The sequence below is a fragment of the Schistocerca gregaria genome, chromosome 4, assembly GCF_023897955.1.
Source record: "Schistocerca gregaria isolate iqSchGreg1 chromosome 4, iqSchGreg1.2, whole genome shotgun sequence".
In the NCBI taxonomy this organism is placed as follows: Eukaryota; Metazoa; Arthropoda; class Insecta; order Orthoptera; family Acrididae; genus Schistocerca; species Schistocerca gregaria.
In genome coordinates, this window is record NC_064923.1 from 292,437,122 (window position 1) to 292,453,430 (window position 16,309).

The 16,309-nt window shown below is 40.4% G+C and overlaps 1 protein-coding gene across 6 annotated transcripts in view; it reads left to right on the forward strand.

Moving 5' to 3' along the window:
• LOC126267418 (cysteine-rich protein 2-binding protein-like) overlaps positions 1-16,309 on the forward strand; it is a 173,990-nt gene that overhangs the window by 140,551 nt on the left and 17,130 nt on the right. For all 6 annotated transcript variants that reach the window (XM_049972652.1, XM_049972654.1, XM_049972655.1 and 3 more), the window contains 3 exons: positions 7,512-7,618; positions 12,348-12,553; positions 15,988-16,169. In XM_049972652.1, the coding sequence (XP_049828609.1) occupies positions 7,512-7,618; positions 12,348-12,553; positions 15,988-16,169 (495 nt within the window). The remainder of the gene's footprint in view (positions 1-7,511; positions 7,619-12,347; positions 12,554-15,987; positions 16,170-16,309) is intronic.

Genomic DNA, 16,309 nt, shown 5'->3' on the forward strand with positions numbered 1-16,309 from the left:
TTCCCTAAATCGCTCCAGGCAAATGCCAGTATGGTTCTTTGAAAGGGCATGGTTGATTTCTTTCTCCCTCATTCTCTAATCTGATGTGACCTTGGTCCCCTTCTCCAAACCAACCAATCAACCTTGTTTCATGGCCTCCTAGCCTAACAACAGGGGAGGGGGGCGGGGGGGGGGGGGGGGGGGGGCACTTGTGTCAGGGCTGCTCAGCGATCGACAATTTAGTCTCGCTAGAGTTGGCTATCCGTACAGCTTTTACTCGGAGAGAACATCTAGTTGCTGTTTTCTTTTATCTTCGGAAGGCGCACGATACCACCTGGCGCCATCATATCCTTGCTACGCTACAACAATGGGGCTTACGGGGTCCACTTCCGATTTTTATACGGAATTTCCTCTCCAATCGCTCCTTTCGGGTTCGAGTTGGCACATATTTTAGCTCTGCTCATATTCAGGAGAACGGTGTCCCGCAGGGCTCGGGTCTCAGTGTTCCCCTCTTTTTGGTGACGATTAATGGTCTTGCGGCTGCGGTGGGCTCATCGGTCTGTTCCTCTCTATATGCCAATGACTTTTGTCTTTATCACAGTTCTCCAAGGATCAGTGTCACTGAACAACGGCTGCAGGGAGCTATCTGTAAGGCACATTTTTGGGTATCCAACCCTGGTTTTCAGTTCTCAGCCTCCAAGATCCAAATGATGCATTTCTATCATCATCGTATGGTCCACCTCCATCCAGAGCTCTACCTTGCCAATGAACTCCTTCGTATTGAGGAGACGCATCGCTTCCTTGACATGCTATTTGATGCTCAGCTCACTTGGACACCTCATCTTCGCGAGCTTAAACAATGGTGCTGGCGGCACCTCAACATCCTTCGCTGCCTCAGCCACACCATTTGGGGGGCTGCATGAACAACCCTCCTACAGCTCTATAAGGCCTTAGTCCAGTCCTGTCTCGACTACGGGAGTGTGGTGTACGACTCAGCAGCACCTTCAACGTTGCAGATTCTCGACCTGATTCTCCAGTGTGGCGTGAGACTGGTGACAGGTGCCTTCTGCACTTGTCTGGTGACTAGCCCTCTCGTAGAAGCTGGAATCCCTCCCCTACGATTCCACTGACAACAGCTGCTTGCGTCGTACATCGCCCGCGTCCATGCCTCACCCGACCACCCAAACCACAGGCTCCTTTTTCCATCTTCTGCACTCCCCTCCCCACGACGGTGGCCTAAGTCGGCTCCCCCGATGGCGATCTGCGTTCGTTCCCTTCTCTCATCACTTGAGTCCTTTCCCCTTTCTCCATCCTTCCGGCCCTCTTCTTCTACCCCTCCTTGGTCCCTCCCTCGCTTGCGGCCTTGCTTGAATTTGTCCTGTGATTCCAAGTCCTCCGTTCCCCCTGCCAGCCTTTGTCAACAATTCCTGGCTCTTTTTGCCTCATTTCGCGATGCAGATGTTGTCTACACCAATGGCTCTGTGGTCAATGGATGCACTGGGTTTGCTTTCATCCGCGACAACTACATTGAGCAGCATTCCCTGCCTTGTGGGAGCAGTGTTTTAACTGCGGAGCTGGTTGCTCTTTATCGTGCACTCGCTCACCTTTCCTCCTGCCCTGGGGAGTCATTTGTCAAATGCAGTGACTCCCTGAGTGGATTGCAAGCACTCGAACAGTGTTTTTCTCGGGACCCTTTGGTGCGCGGTATTCAAGATGCTGTTTTTGCTCTCGCCGAGTGTGGTCGTTCAGCAACGTTTGTGTGGGCCTCGGGCCACATAGGCATTCCAGGCAACGAATGTGTCGATCGGTTGGGCAAGCAGGCCACCACTTCGCCATCCCTGGAGCTTGGTCTCATGGAAAGAGACCTCCAGTCAGCCCTACATTGCAAGGTCCACGATGTCTGGAGCTCTGAATTGTCTGTCTTGAAAACGCCAAAAAAGCTCCGCATGGTCAAGTCGTCCATGGCCGTATGGAACTCATCCTTTAGGGGTACCTGTAGGGACTCAGTTGTTCTCTGCCTTCTCCGAATTGGACACACGCAGTTGACCCACAGCTATCTCCTTCGTCGTTAGAACCTGCCCAAGTGTCGCTGTGGTGCAAGCCTGACAGTGGTCCGTCGGTCCGTCCGTCCGTCCGTCCGTCGTCGTCCCCCCCCCCCCCCCCCACACACACACACACACAACCCCACCCCCACCCCGAGGGAAGGCGGAAATCGGTAGATGTTTTGTGATGTACACGAACAAATAAACAAATGATTCCAGCTTCATAAAAATTGTATGATTTATTCAAGAGAAAGGGCATCACAAATTGAGCAAGTCAGTAGCGCATTGGTTCATTCTGGCCCTTATTCAAGTACTTATTCGGCTTGGCATTGATTGATAGTTGTTGTGTGTCCTCCTGATGGATATCATGACAAATTCTGTCCAATTGCTGTGTTAGATCAATTCCTTAGCTGGTTGGAGGGCCCTGCCCATAATGCTCCACACGTTCTCAGTTTGGGGAGGGGGGGGGGGGGGGGTGATCCAGCAACATTGCTGACCAAGGTAGGGTTGGGCAAGCACAAAGACAAGTGATAGAAACTCCCACTGTGCGTGGGCGGGCATTATATTGCTGAAAAGTAAGTTCAGGATGGCTTACCATGAAGGACAACAAAACAGAGTGTAGAGGATCATCGATGTACTACTGTGCTATAAGGGTGCTATGATTGACAGCCAAAGTGTCATGCAATGAAAAGAAATTGCAGCCCAGATCATCGCTTGCTTGTCAGATTGTGTGGCAGGCAACTGTCAGGTTAGTATCCAACCACTGTCTGGGGCATCTACAGAGGTGTATTTTTTGGTCATTGGGGCTCATTTCGAAGCAATACTCCTCACTGAAGACATTCTATTCCAATTAATGAGATTCCAGGCTGAAGGCGTGTCTGGAGATGCTTCGGGCAGCATTACATTCTTGTATATTGATAGGCAAAAAATACTTGAAAATGACAGCAAATTTGCTAGAATTGAGTATTTCTTACAGCTTTGTTACTACTGAAGAACCAGCCAAACAATTTACTGTAATGAATTTGCTCACCTCATGTGGAAGTAGCAGCTCCCACCATTATGCGGCAGATATCGGAGAAGTTATGGAGGTAGTTTCTTCAATAATCCCTCTTCATTTTTATAATGCATTCCAATGAAGGCACACCCATATTAGTATTTGTCAGTATCTTTTGAGCTGATCCCGTCAGTGGTTCACATATAAGCTGTCTCATTAATAGAGTGCTATTTTTCAGAAGATATAACTTATTTGTAGAAATTTTTACATTTATCTTTGCCTTCTTCTTCTTCTTCTTCTTCTTCTTCTTCTTCTTTCCTTCTCCCCATAAATGCAAACTTAAAATGCACACATTTTGACATTGATAATGTTGAAACAGGAGACACAGATGAATTTTATATTCAAACTCGCAAGTACACATATGATATTTGTGTTTAATTTTCTCTCAAAGCCAATTTATATGACACACAAACACATATGCCATGTAATATTTGAGAAGTGACAATAGCAGAAATTTCTATAATAACGAATTTTTATGCCGGTGTTGGCTACTGCTGCCATCTAACAGACAAAGTCGAAACTGCACAATGTGTCGTCTCCAGTCATTTACAGGAGTCATAAATATGTGTTCTATTAGTCTTTTCTTATTGTTTGCCCCCTTATGCTTTCAACGCACTATATTAAACATACCTCCTCCTTCCCTTCTCTGTCTGTCTGTCCACCACTTTCTCCCTCTGTCTGTCCTCCTCATTCTCCCACCTCTATCTGTGTGTCTCCGTCTTTTCATCTCTATCTTTGTATTTTCCTCCACCTTTGTTTCTGACTATATTCCTCCCCCTGGCTCTGACAATATTCTCCTCCCTCTCTTGCTTTCTAGCCTAACCACTACCCTGCTACACTTTTCACCTGCCTCATGCATCTCCCCCCCTCTGTTCACTTCCTCCTCACCCTTGCTCTGTGCATTCCCTCCTCTTTGCGTCTCAACCTGTCCCCAACTATGCTTATTGGCAAGTGTAGACCCTGCTGTATAGTTCAATAAAGCAAGCCAACACTACTCCCACAATACACCTGTCATGCAGGGCAGCCTGTATTTTGGGATGCAGAAAAACATTTCTTGTCGCTGACATGTAAGATACCCTGCAAAGCTGGTTGATTTGGTAGGCTCTTATTGTCCCCACACTACTTGCCTGTCATGCAGGACATCCTACTCACCAGGGGCTTGGGAAAACACTATAATGGAAAATTTGTTAACTGGCATGACATCATATGTCTCCAGATACTATGTGTTAATTTTTAGTGAATTGAGAGCCTCTATATTTTCATTAACCATATGGATAAATAGAAATGAATTTCAACAGAGGTGCACAGCAGATTTCCAGGAGGTTTCAGCTAGTGACTGTTGCACTTCAGAAGCTATGCATCGAGTTCATTTTTCCAAACAATAGTTACTCAAATATCAAAGAACTAATAGATACTGAGGATTGGCAGTATCAAACAGCCTCGCAGAGGAGCCCTAGGACTGCCAAACCTATACCCAGCCAAGACTGACCAACATGCCTGTAGTGGTTGCCATCTGGCACAACTAAGGTGCATGTGCAGTTCATCAAATCTGCGGCTGGAAGCAGGGACAGCATTTCACTAGTACCTACCCTCTACATATTTATTGCCTTCTTTCTAGTCATCATCTCTTTTGTATTTCTTTTGCTCTTTCTGCTCTCATGCTGCTTTATATTTACCTCTGCCCTTCACTTTAGTTATGTTTGTAGCTCACACAAACACAAACACAAACACACACACACACACACACACACACACACACACACACACACACACACACACATTTCCTTAACATTATGTGCCTTACCCCCTGCCACAGTTTTCTTCATTGTTTGTTCCTCTCTAGCCATCCTCCCAATCCCCCTTCATTGTATACTTTTGCTTGCACCTAAGTGAGTTCAATCTACCCCTGTAATTGTATTCCCATCCCCTTCAGTCCCTTCCACCTTCTAACTGTGGCCAGCCATCTCCTCCATATCACTCTAATCTATTCAAGATAACCAGCAGTGTTGGGTGAATGTAACTGGTTGGTTGGTTGGGGGAGGGTTAAACAGACTAAACAGAGAGATCATCCCACTCCTAATAAAGAGGTGTGTCATCTGAAGTTAGTGATGTCAGCCAGAAGTATGCAGGAGTAGTAAAATTGGGGCATTGTGCACTGATTGCGAGTTGTCTGTCAGATTGAAACTGTGTGCTGGTCTGGGACCTTTGCCTTTTGCAGGCAAGTGCTCTATGTACTGACTGAGCTGTCTAAGCATGACTCTTGACCTGCCCTCGTGACTTTACTGCTGCAAGTACTTCATCTACCTTCCAAATTTCATAGTTCTCTGCATACCATACAGGACTAGTAGTCCTGGAAGAAATGATATTGTGGAGACATGACTCATTCACAGCTTGGGGAGTGTTTCTAGAATCAAATTTTAGTCTGCAGTACTAGCCCTCGAAAGACAAAGGTCCCAAATTTGATCACACATTCGTAATCTGCCAGGAATTTTCATTGGATTACATTCATTGTCATGATACAGGCCCATCAATGTGTGATTGTCTGGGTGCCATGGGTACTCAAAATGATCACTTCTGGTTTGCAGCACAAGTAACTTGGACATCAGTCATTACATTTCTGACATGTTATGGGCAGTGGCTATGCTCTATGTTGTCTCCATCTACCTTCATACAGAAAGCGTTAGACTGCTACCTTTCCCAGCACTTTCTTCAGATTACTTACCCATCGAAAGCATTTGCTCCTGGGTTTCTGAAAGACAGACCTGCCACCACTTTCCAGCCTCTATGATTGATGAACTGTGGGATAGAGTTGAAGCAGAATGAAATGATGTATCCACATGTGTCAGCCAAACACAGTTCAACTCGATGCTCAGCTGAGCTATAGGCAGTGTTGCTGAGCAGATGTGGCAGCCCTGTGTACTAAATTTTGCACCACGATACCCCAAGTCACCTACTTATTTGATGATACTGTAGGTGGTACCCCCTCTGAACTAAATTTTGCATCCTCATATGTCAAGTCACCTATGTATTTAATCTTGTGTTGTTCTAACTATATGGTATATGAACAGTATGTATTTTTTTTTATTATTGCTTTCCTTTTTGGTGTTGCAATTGTAATGGCTGGCAGTCAGTTACTGATGTAACGGGTGATCAAAAAGTCAGTATAAATTTGAAAACATAATAAACCACGGAATAATGTAGATAGAGAGGTAAAAATTGACACACATGCTTGGAATGACGTGGGGTTTTATTAGAACAAAAAAAATAAACCACCCCATATTGCTAGACGCATGAAAGATCTCTTGCACGCGTTGTTTGGTGATGATCGTGTGCTCAGACGCCCCTTTCATCATGCTTGGCCTCCCAGCTCCCCAGACCTCAGTCCGTGCGATTATTGGCTTTGGGGTTACCTGAAGTCACAAGTGTATCGTGATCGATCGACATCTCTAGGGATGCTGAAAGACAACATCCGACGCCAATGCCTCACCATAACTCCGGACGTGCTTTACGGTGCTGTTCACAACATTATTTCTCGACCACAGCTATTGTTGAGGAATGATGGTGGACATATTGAGCATTTTCTGTAAAGATCATCATCTTTGCTTTGTCTTACTTTGTTATGCTAATTATTACTATTCTGATCAGATGAAGCGCCATCTGTCAGACATTTTTTGAACTTTTGTATTTTTTTGGTTCTAATAAAACCCCATGTCATTCCAAGCATTTGTACCTCACTATCTACATTATTCCGTGATTTATTCAGTTTTCAAATTCATACTGACTTTTTGATCACCCAGTACTTTTGTGAACAAATTTGTCTAATTGAGTAATTTGTGTTGCGTATCATTTATCCCAAGGTCCAATCCTCGCACTCCTTGCTGTTTTACTGATCTACTTGTTCACCCATAATGTTTATGAAAATAATGCCAGTCACCTCCTCTTACCTTATTATTCCTTGAGAACTGAAGGATAGGATGATTCTCTGAACATACAAAATTGTATTGTGCTTACTTTTATTTTACATGTTGTAAGATAGATATTAAGGTAATCACTAGTATGTAATGGCAACATTACACTGAAACAGCTAGGTGATCTTCACAAATAAAAACATTGTTCTTAATTACTCTCGGTTATTTCCACAAGCATTCTAGTGTGATAGGAAATTATTTAAACATTTCAGCTGGATAATAATAGATGTGCCAAAAGTAAAATGGTCTTACTTAAAACAAAATACCAGTAGATGTCTGTCTTCGTATCCGAATTTCACAACATTTTATTAATAGCTATCAAGTTTTTGACCCCACGTGTATGCTACACAGGAGAAACAAGTTAAATGTGCATGTGTTTTTATCCTAATGTTCTTAGATTGTAAATTTAATGATGCATTGCTTGACACACACTATTACTGATAGTAATGTACTGTGAAATTGTTTCAGGTTCCATCTTCCAATGATTCTGTTTGTCTGTCGGTGGAAGAATCTTTCTTAGTGAAGTTGGTGGGTTCAAGTCTGCTGAAGCCATTTTACAGCCCATATACCAAAAGGTAAAATTATTAATTTTTATTTTGGTTTGACCTGCTGATGAGCACATGAAAATAACTTGTATGTCTTTCTTTTCTCATTTCTTTCTTTTCAGAAGTATTTCTTTCTTCCCTGTGGTGTTCTCTTTTTGTCTGTCGTTTTTGTGTGCATCTTTTGTTTTCTCCTGGAAGCCCTTGGAACTTTTTACTTTTGCTATGAACTTTTCTTCTTCCTTATTTCTCCCTCTTATTTTTAGCCCCTCATGTTTATTTTAACTTTTTTGATCCACACAATTGATATTTTTGGGTTTCTGTCAAATCAGTTAAAATTTTGTTGTTGTTCTAACCTTTCAAGATGTTCATAGAATACAGCTCTCCTCTTCCTCACTATGTCTAGTATTCACTCTATTCTTTCACAAACTCCTTTCTTACTTCTTAATTTCCATTTTGCATTGCCATATTTTACACCTAAGATTCTCCTTACTATTTTTCTTTCTGTTTCATTTAGTTATTTGGCTGTATTTAACAAAAGACATTCTGGTTTTGCATTTATGGATAAAGATTTTTTTGTTATACAATGTATTTTGTTAATTGAGTTAATTGAAAAGCCAATTGTATTTTTCCTGGCCCTGCTAAGTTGGGTTCGTTGTCCAAAGCATTTGGTTGTATTATTTGACCTGCATATTTAAATTTTGTAATCTTTTTTTATTCCTCTCTCTCTCTCTCTCTCTCTCTCTCTCTCTCTCTCTCTCTCTCTCTCTCTCTGTGTGTGTGTGTGTGTGTGTGTGTGTGTGTGTGTGTGTGTGTGTGTGTGTGTGTGTGTGTGTGTGTGTGTGTGTGTGTGTGTGTTTGTGTTTGTTTGTTTTTCTTTTTTCCCCTCCAAAAGATATACATCGGCTTGCTTCTGAAGCTGCTTTGTTTGCATATTCTATAGATTGAGCTGCAATGGCAAGATTGTCTGCAAAAGCTGAGCAATCAAATATCAGATATCCCCTTTTCTCCCAGTTATGATTCTGTAAATTCCATCTTCTATCCTCCTCCTACATTCCCTGATTACATTTTTTAGTATCCAATTAAACAGCAGTGGGAATAATCAGTCTCCTTGTCTTATACATTTTGATCTCACAAGTCCTGAAAGTAAGCCACTGGCAGGAGACAAATTACTCTGTAGTCGTTGGGCTGAATTTTCACTCTCTTACCTTTTTCTGTTGGATTAGGATCTCAAATACTAACAAATAGATAGAGGGGCTGGCCAGTACTTACCTCAGCTCAGTACAGCCAATAGATACACAAAAAACAACCAAAAATTTAAGTTCCTAGCTTTCGGAATAAATGTTCCTTCATCAGGGAGGAGAGAGGGGAAAGAAAGGGAAGAAAGGAAAGTGGATTTAGTTACTCACAACCCAGGTTATGAAGCAATAGGGAAAGGAAAACAGGGGGAGGGTAGCAAGGATGGAGGCATGGTTGTCAGAGGGAAGCCAAAGATATTCTACTGTAGGTACTGTGCCAGCTTCAAACCAAAGAGGATGCATACAGAAGTAAAGAGGTATATAGTATAAAGATGTAGGATGAAAAGATGCATGAATGGCTAAAGAGGTTACAGGGGTAGGAACGTACGTTAACCAACCTCACTCCCATTTACTCTTCAGTCTTCTCCTCTTTCCCTTTCCTCTTTAGCCATTCATGCATCTTTTCATCCTACATCTTTATACTATATACCTCTTTACTTCTGTATGCTTCCTCTTTGGTTTGAAGCTGGCACAGTACCTACAGTAGAATATCTTTGGCTTCCCTCTGGCAACCAAGCCTCCATCCTTGCTACCCTCCCTGTTTTCGTTTCCCTGTTGCTTCATAACCTGGGTTGTGAGTAACTAAATTCACTTTCCTTTCTTCCCTTTGTTTCCCCTCTCTCCTCCCTGATGAAGGAACATTTATTCCGAAAGCTAGGAACTTAAATTTTCAGTTGTTTTTTGTGTATCTATCGGCTGTACTGAGCTGAGGTAAGTACTGGCCAGCCCCTCTATCTCTTTGTTAGTATTTGTTTCACATCTTTATATAAGATTTTCCATTAATTATTTGGATTAGGATCTCAGCCATTCTGGGGAGATTCTGAGTTTGTCTAAATGCAATTGATTTTGTTCTAGAAATTTTGCTTTTGGTTCCTCACAATTTAACAAGATCTTTAAATATTATTATTTCTAATTCTAATTCCATGTACTTTCATTGTGTATTGTGCAGCTCACAAGTATATCATATATTTATACCTCTAATAAAAGAAATCAGAAAAGGGTCACTTAAGACTGCTGAAACCATTTCTGTCTCTACTTTTAGGAAAAAATCTGCCCTGAACATAATAATCTATCAGTTATATTTTGCATGAATTGTTTCCTGTTTCTACATTTTCTTGCATTAAAATCAAATTGTAGTTGCACATTTATCAAATATTATTTACATGTACAAGCACAATGTACATGTTAGAATATTGAGAATTGTTAAATGATTACCACATAATATTTCCGAACGTAAATTTTTTTAAAATCTGATATGTAGAATGTTTTATTTTCACACGAAGTCATGTATAAAGATAATTTAAATGTCATCTACAAAATTGTACTCAACCTCAAAACTGCCGTTATTATGGGATACCTGGTAATAAGCCAATTAATTTTACATAATTTTGTTAATACATTACATTTTAACATAAGTTTACTGGATTCAAGGCTTTACTCACTTCTTCCATGACCTCTCTACAGTCCTTGTATTATTGCTATCATACTCCTTGCTTGTAACAGTGTATGCTATGTCTCTATCCACCACTAGCCCTATCCTCATCTCCAGTTTATTTCTGCCATGAAACACTGCATTCCTCAATGTATGCCCAATACCCGCATCCACCACTTCTTTCATAATCCTTTTGCTCAACCATTTACTGACTCTTAGTTGTTTATCCTTCGAGGACCAAATTTACTAACAAATCCTCGAGACTGTCATAGATACTGACATGTCCCCATTTTAAACGAATTGATGCACTGAGCAATTAGAGGAATCCTTGCTCTTCACTCAACTCCTAAAATGTGTTGTTTGGTTGATTTAAAGTTCTTATTTTTATTCTCTCTATTATTTAATGAGCATTTTAGTAATGTGATCGCATATTATTATTAATTGATTTTTTATTTATAGTTTGGTTTAGTGATTCCTTTTTACTGTTTTCTGCTGTGATTTAAGTTGAGTCCTTTCAATTATGTTTGCAGTGGTTATGAAGTCTATATTGCTTACTGTTCACCCTAAGTTAAAGAATATGATAATACCATATGTGTTTCGCAGCAGCAGATCTCGTTGAGTCTCCTTGCTGGAACTTCTCTACCTTGCTAAAGATTATTTATCGCTCTACGGAAATCAATCAGTTCAGCCAAGTGCTACACTGTGTCATGTGTATGGAATGTGGTGTCTGACTTAAGTTCTAAAATTATTTAGGTCTTCGGATAAATATTCTCGACGAATCCCAAAACCGTGTAAAACTGCAGGTTCTCACCATCAAACCACACAACACTTCCGAAAGACTTGCATCTTTGTAATCACTGAATATTTCTTTTGACATGTTTAAGGATTATGAACTCTACACACCTGATACTCCTTTGTGCTTTTATATGTATTTATTTTCTTCAATACCATACAACATAGATTACTGCCTTAATGGCGGCTTCCATCAATCTCCTCTCAATCCGACATAGAACATCTCTCTTCCATGTCCAACATGGAATAATTATCTCTTTGCCGTAGCATAATACAGTCTGTATATCTTTGTTATCGAGTTCGCACAGAGATGCTTAGATTCCACGGAGTATTTATCTCTCACGCAGGTATTTTACATTTATCGTCCATCGCACTTTATTTATGGGTTTTTGCACCACAAAATGCTACATTGAAATTCATTGATAATATGTTCATGATCGAGATCAATTAAACTGACAGTCTCCACATTTTCCTGCAAAATCAAACATATGCTCCCAAATCCACTCTGTCTGAACCTTATTAGCTTCCTGGTGGATTATAAATAATATAAGGAGTAGAGTACAACAATTCACGCACACACGCGCGCGCGCGCGCACACACACACACACACACAGAGAGAGAGAGAGAGAGAGAGAGAGAGAGAGAGAGAGAGAGAGAGAGAGAGAGAGAGGGGGGGGGGGGGGGTCATAGACTTTGCGATATCACCCATTCAATTAAACTAGTTAGCAGTTACACTGTTTTTACCAACTGTTGTAGTGCATAAGTCTTCTGTGAGCAACTTGTCCTCTGCTAAAGGAATTATTAAATTTTCTGTCACAGTGGGCGCAGTTCAGATTCAAAAACAGTCGCACAACAGGAGGTTTCTTAGCATTGCAAGCAGTCTCATTTTTATTGTTTTGAGGTACTAGATAATAAAGAAAATTTGTTGTTAAGGGGACTAACATAAAGCTGATTTTAAAAAAAAGGATACATAAGTCTCCCATGCACTATTACTAGAAAATGAGGCAAAGTTTTATGTGCTATATTTAGCACAGCAGAATAGTGATTTGATGTCAAGGATAATTGTTGTAGAAGTTCCAATTGCATTTTATATTCCACTGTTTGTTTATTTCCTTCAATCGATCTCCTGCCAAAAGAATTTCTTGAAGTAGAAGTTTCTGTTAGTTGTATATAATATCATTTGACAGGTCTGATTCTAATTGAGTTTTTATTGACACTCTCAATTTCTTTAATACTGTAGAATGATTAAACCATACATTCGTCAAGACTGGGATTCAAAACCACTCTGGATGAAATTCCTTCTGGAATTGGATGAGAAAACTAACAGAACCAATCCGTCATGGCAGCCACTTCAGTTACATCCTATAGACTACTGTTACGTACAGCGTGAGCATGTGCCTGTGATTAATGCTCTGTGTCACGAATATTTTTATCCTGGAATTGATGGTAAGCTTCAAACAATTTTACATTAATGGAGAAAATGTGTTGTCATAATAACTGAGCTAACTGTGAAATTTCATAATTCCATTGAAAATCTTGTTAAAATCACACTTTGTTAGAATGGAGATAGGTATAAAAAGAACAGCTTTATCAAATGTAAAGAAAAATGTATTAGAGATTGAGTTTTGGAATTTGAAACTCTAATAACTGTATTTAATGTCTTTTTTTCTTCTTCATCTTCCTGTTCCTGTTCTTGCTGGCCCACTCCAAGAGTTTCTTGCTTTTGCAGCTGATAAGTAAATACACTGCTTTAACTCTCATGTAGCATTTGTCTTCCTTTCACGCTTCCATATCTTTTGACCTAAAATCAAAACACTTTTCAGTTATAATTTTAAACTGAAAATTTATTTTTAATAGTATGGATATAATATAAACTGTCATCATCTAGTGGTAAATGCTACTTTTTGGAAATACAGTAATTAAAGAAAGTTCTCAGCATTTCATGAGCCTAAAACAGTACCACAGCTTTTCCTTTTTCAGTCATCCTGTTCCTACATAAACCTTATTTTGCTATTGTCTGCTTCCATGTATATTACATACTAATCTTTGTATCCCTCTCCACTAGACAGTATATGCATAATAAATAGGAGTATTGTGAAATTTATTGTCAGACCGTTGTGTGATCACAGACCTCATTATTCGATGGCAGGTACACAAGATTCCATTTTTAGTTCCAAAATCATACTGTGTCTAATTCAGTCCTGGTGTGGTTGAATGCTCGTTTCCTTTTTGCTTCATCATATTACAAAAATATTTCAGTGTTCCTGCTGTTATTGATCTGAAAGTGGGTATATAGTTCTTCTATTAGCATCCACTGTCTTTTCACCAGATATTGTGTGAGTACACTTTGGTAAGATGAGTCATATACTTCTATGCTATTAAAAGCTCATTAAACTCATACTTTTACTCAACGCTATGGTGCTTGTCCATCTGCACAACATATATACTGACTCGCTGACTCAGACTGCGGGCACATAGTTATGGACAAATGTAAGAATGGGGTGGTAATGCTCAGCTCCACTCAACTCTATGGCCATGTAATGCAAAGCATTCGAAGAGAAGGCTATGTCAAAATGACACTATGATTACAATCTTTACTTTGGTATGAATTATCTGGAATGTCTTTCCTGGAACACATATTCGAAGCCTCTTCAATTTGTTGCTCCATTGTATACATTGCTCCTCTTATGCCACATGTGTTCAATCATTTAATGATTTCTTTGTGACAAAACATTTCTGTCAAACTTTGAAGGTTTGTGGAAGGGGGGGGGGGGGGGGGGGGAGTGTGAGGAAAGGAACCCATGCATGGAAACTTCATCCAATGACTTATGTCAGACACAACAAAGGAAGTGAGTGCCTCATCATGCCGGAATCACATACATCAATGGACTGCAAGTAGCATGTTGTCCACTAATTCCAACAACACTTCATATAGTTATCACTAAGGAGAAGTTCAAGAGGAGGCATGCACTCATCCAATCAAGTTATCAGATACTGTGATAGCCCATAAATTTATTATAAACTGTCTTCAATAACCTTGGTTGTAGGTGGCATGGGTATTTTCTTCTACCCAAGTATGACAGTTGTTAATATTAAATATAACTACACAGGTGAAGGATACCACTTCCACGAACAACATGTGCATCATAATAAGGATGTATGGTGCTGTTCTGCAAGCAAACACACACACACACACACACACACACACACACACACACACACACACACACACCAAAATAGTGTGTCAAAATTACTCCTACTACCCTGCCCTCATTGCCACTGAACAAAGACAGCTTTTACATGTAAGGGACAGTTAAATGCAAATGAGACAAATGAGAAAAAGTAAGTAAACTGTTTATTATTTCAAAAGTAGTAACGGTAACTGTTAATACATTTGTCCCACTGAGAGACAGGGTAGTCAGTGCCTTAATGGAAAAAATGTTTACAGTTGCCAGTGGAACAATGAGTGTACTAAGGTGTGCAGGTCTTCATGTGAAGCAAATCGATGGTCACAAAAGTCTTTCTTCAGCACTTCAAAAGTATGGATATCATACAGGGAGAGATTGAGACTGTGTGGGAGATGGATTGGGGGTTTCCAGTGCAACTTCTGCAGTGTAATAGAAACAACCTTAGCAGCATCTGGGCAGGCATTATCCTGCACATAAAAAGCTGATTCTGTCCCTCAGCATTCCTGAGTGTTTGGACTTGACAGGTGCACTTCAGTTTTTGCAGAGTGTCCTCATACTGCTTTGTGTTAAATGTGGCACCCTGTTCCAGAAAGTCAGTTATCAGTGGGCCCTTGAGGTCAAAGAAAAATGTCATCATGATTTTCCCAGAGCTGTCGTGCATGATTTTTTTTATTTTTTCGATGAGGGTTAATCTGTGTGCTTCCATTGTTGGCCTCAACTCCTGCTCACCGGCTCAAATTGATGACGCCATATTTCATATCCTGTAACAGTATTGGCCACAAAACGATATCCTTCATTATGATACCATTCTAGATGCCGGAATTATGATGACATTTTGTTTAACTTATACTCCTCCCTCAGACTGTCTGGCACAGATTTTCTGGAACTTCAGCTGCTCTGTCATGATGGCATGAGCAATCCCATGACTAATGCCCAAAATAAGCCAGATGTCTTCCATCCTCCACTGTCAGTCATTTCTGATGGCAGTTGCCATTGCATCTTTAACAGAAGGGGTAATGACGAGATGAGCCTGTCGTAGCGATTGTATTCTGTCAGTGACACCAGGCCTTCTCGAAATTGTTTATTCCATGCAAACACATGTACACGTGACATACTGTGTTCGCCATAAACAGCAGACATTCAGGCATGAATTTCACGTCCTGACACTCCTTCTGCAGCCAAAAACTGCACTAGACCTGACCAGCCCTGTTTCCTATCTTTTGTATTGAAGTCGGACACACACACACATTTCGGTGTTTTCGTGTTGAGCTTGTCTAACAGATAAATGGCACAGCAGTGATCATTTTTGTTCCTTCCTGATTTCCAAAAGAGAGCATCTCTACACACACACACACACACACACACACACACACACACACACCTGCTTTACCAATGTCCATGACATGCTTATTATATAGTCTGTCTTGTTTTTATTTGACTGCCTTTCGGACATAGTATGGATTTGCAAACACTTTTCACTTTCCCACTGTCACTATCACTGACACTGCCTTTCACATTTAGAAAAGTAATGAGCTCATTCCATGCTGAAATCTCTGAATGAATGTTGAATGTGTATCTTAATTCTGAATGCTAACTACCGTTTTATGAGAGGAGTGAAAAAAATTATCTTCAAATTATGTGTGTTCTCTGTGCCTCTTGGTGTATTAATTGTGATCCAATTTCATTTCACAGTTTCTGAATGTCTACATTATCCAGAATTCACCTGTGTTGTGCTTTACAAGAAGCTTATAGTAGGTTTTGCGATAATGGTGCCAGATGTATCTAATATTGAGGCATATATTTCATTCATTTTTACAAGACCGGAATGGAGGAAGGCTGGGATTGCAACATTTATGTTATATCATTTAATACAGGTGTGTATGTATTCATTATTATAAGCTTATATGTTGCCACATTTAAGCACTGATGTATTAGATGTTTTGATTTATTTTTCACTGAGGAACAAGTAATGTACAAATTCTGTTACAAATTCTGTTGCAGCATTTTTGCTCTT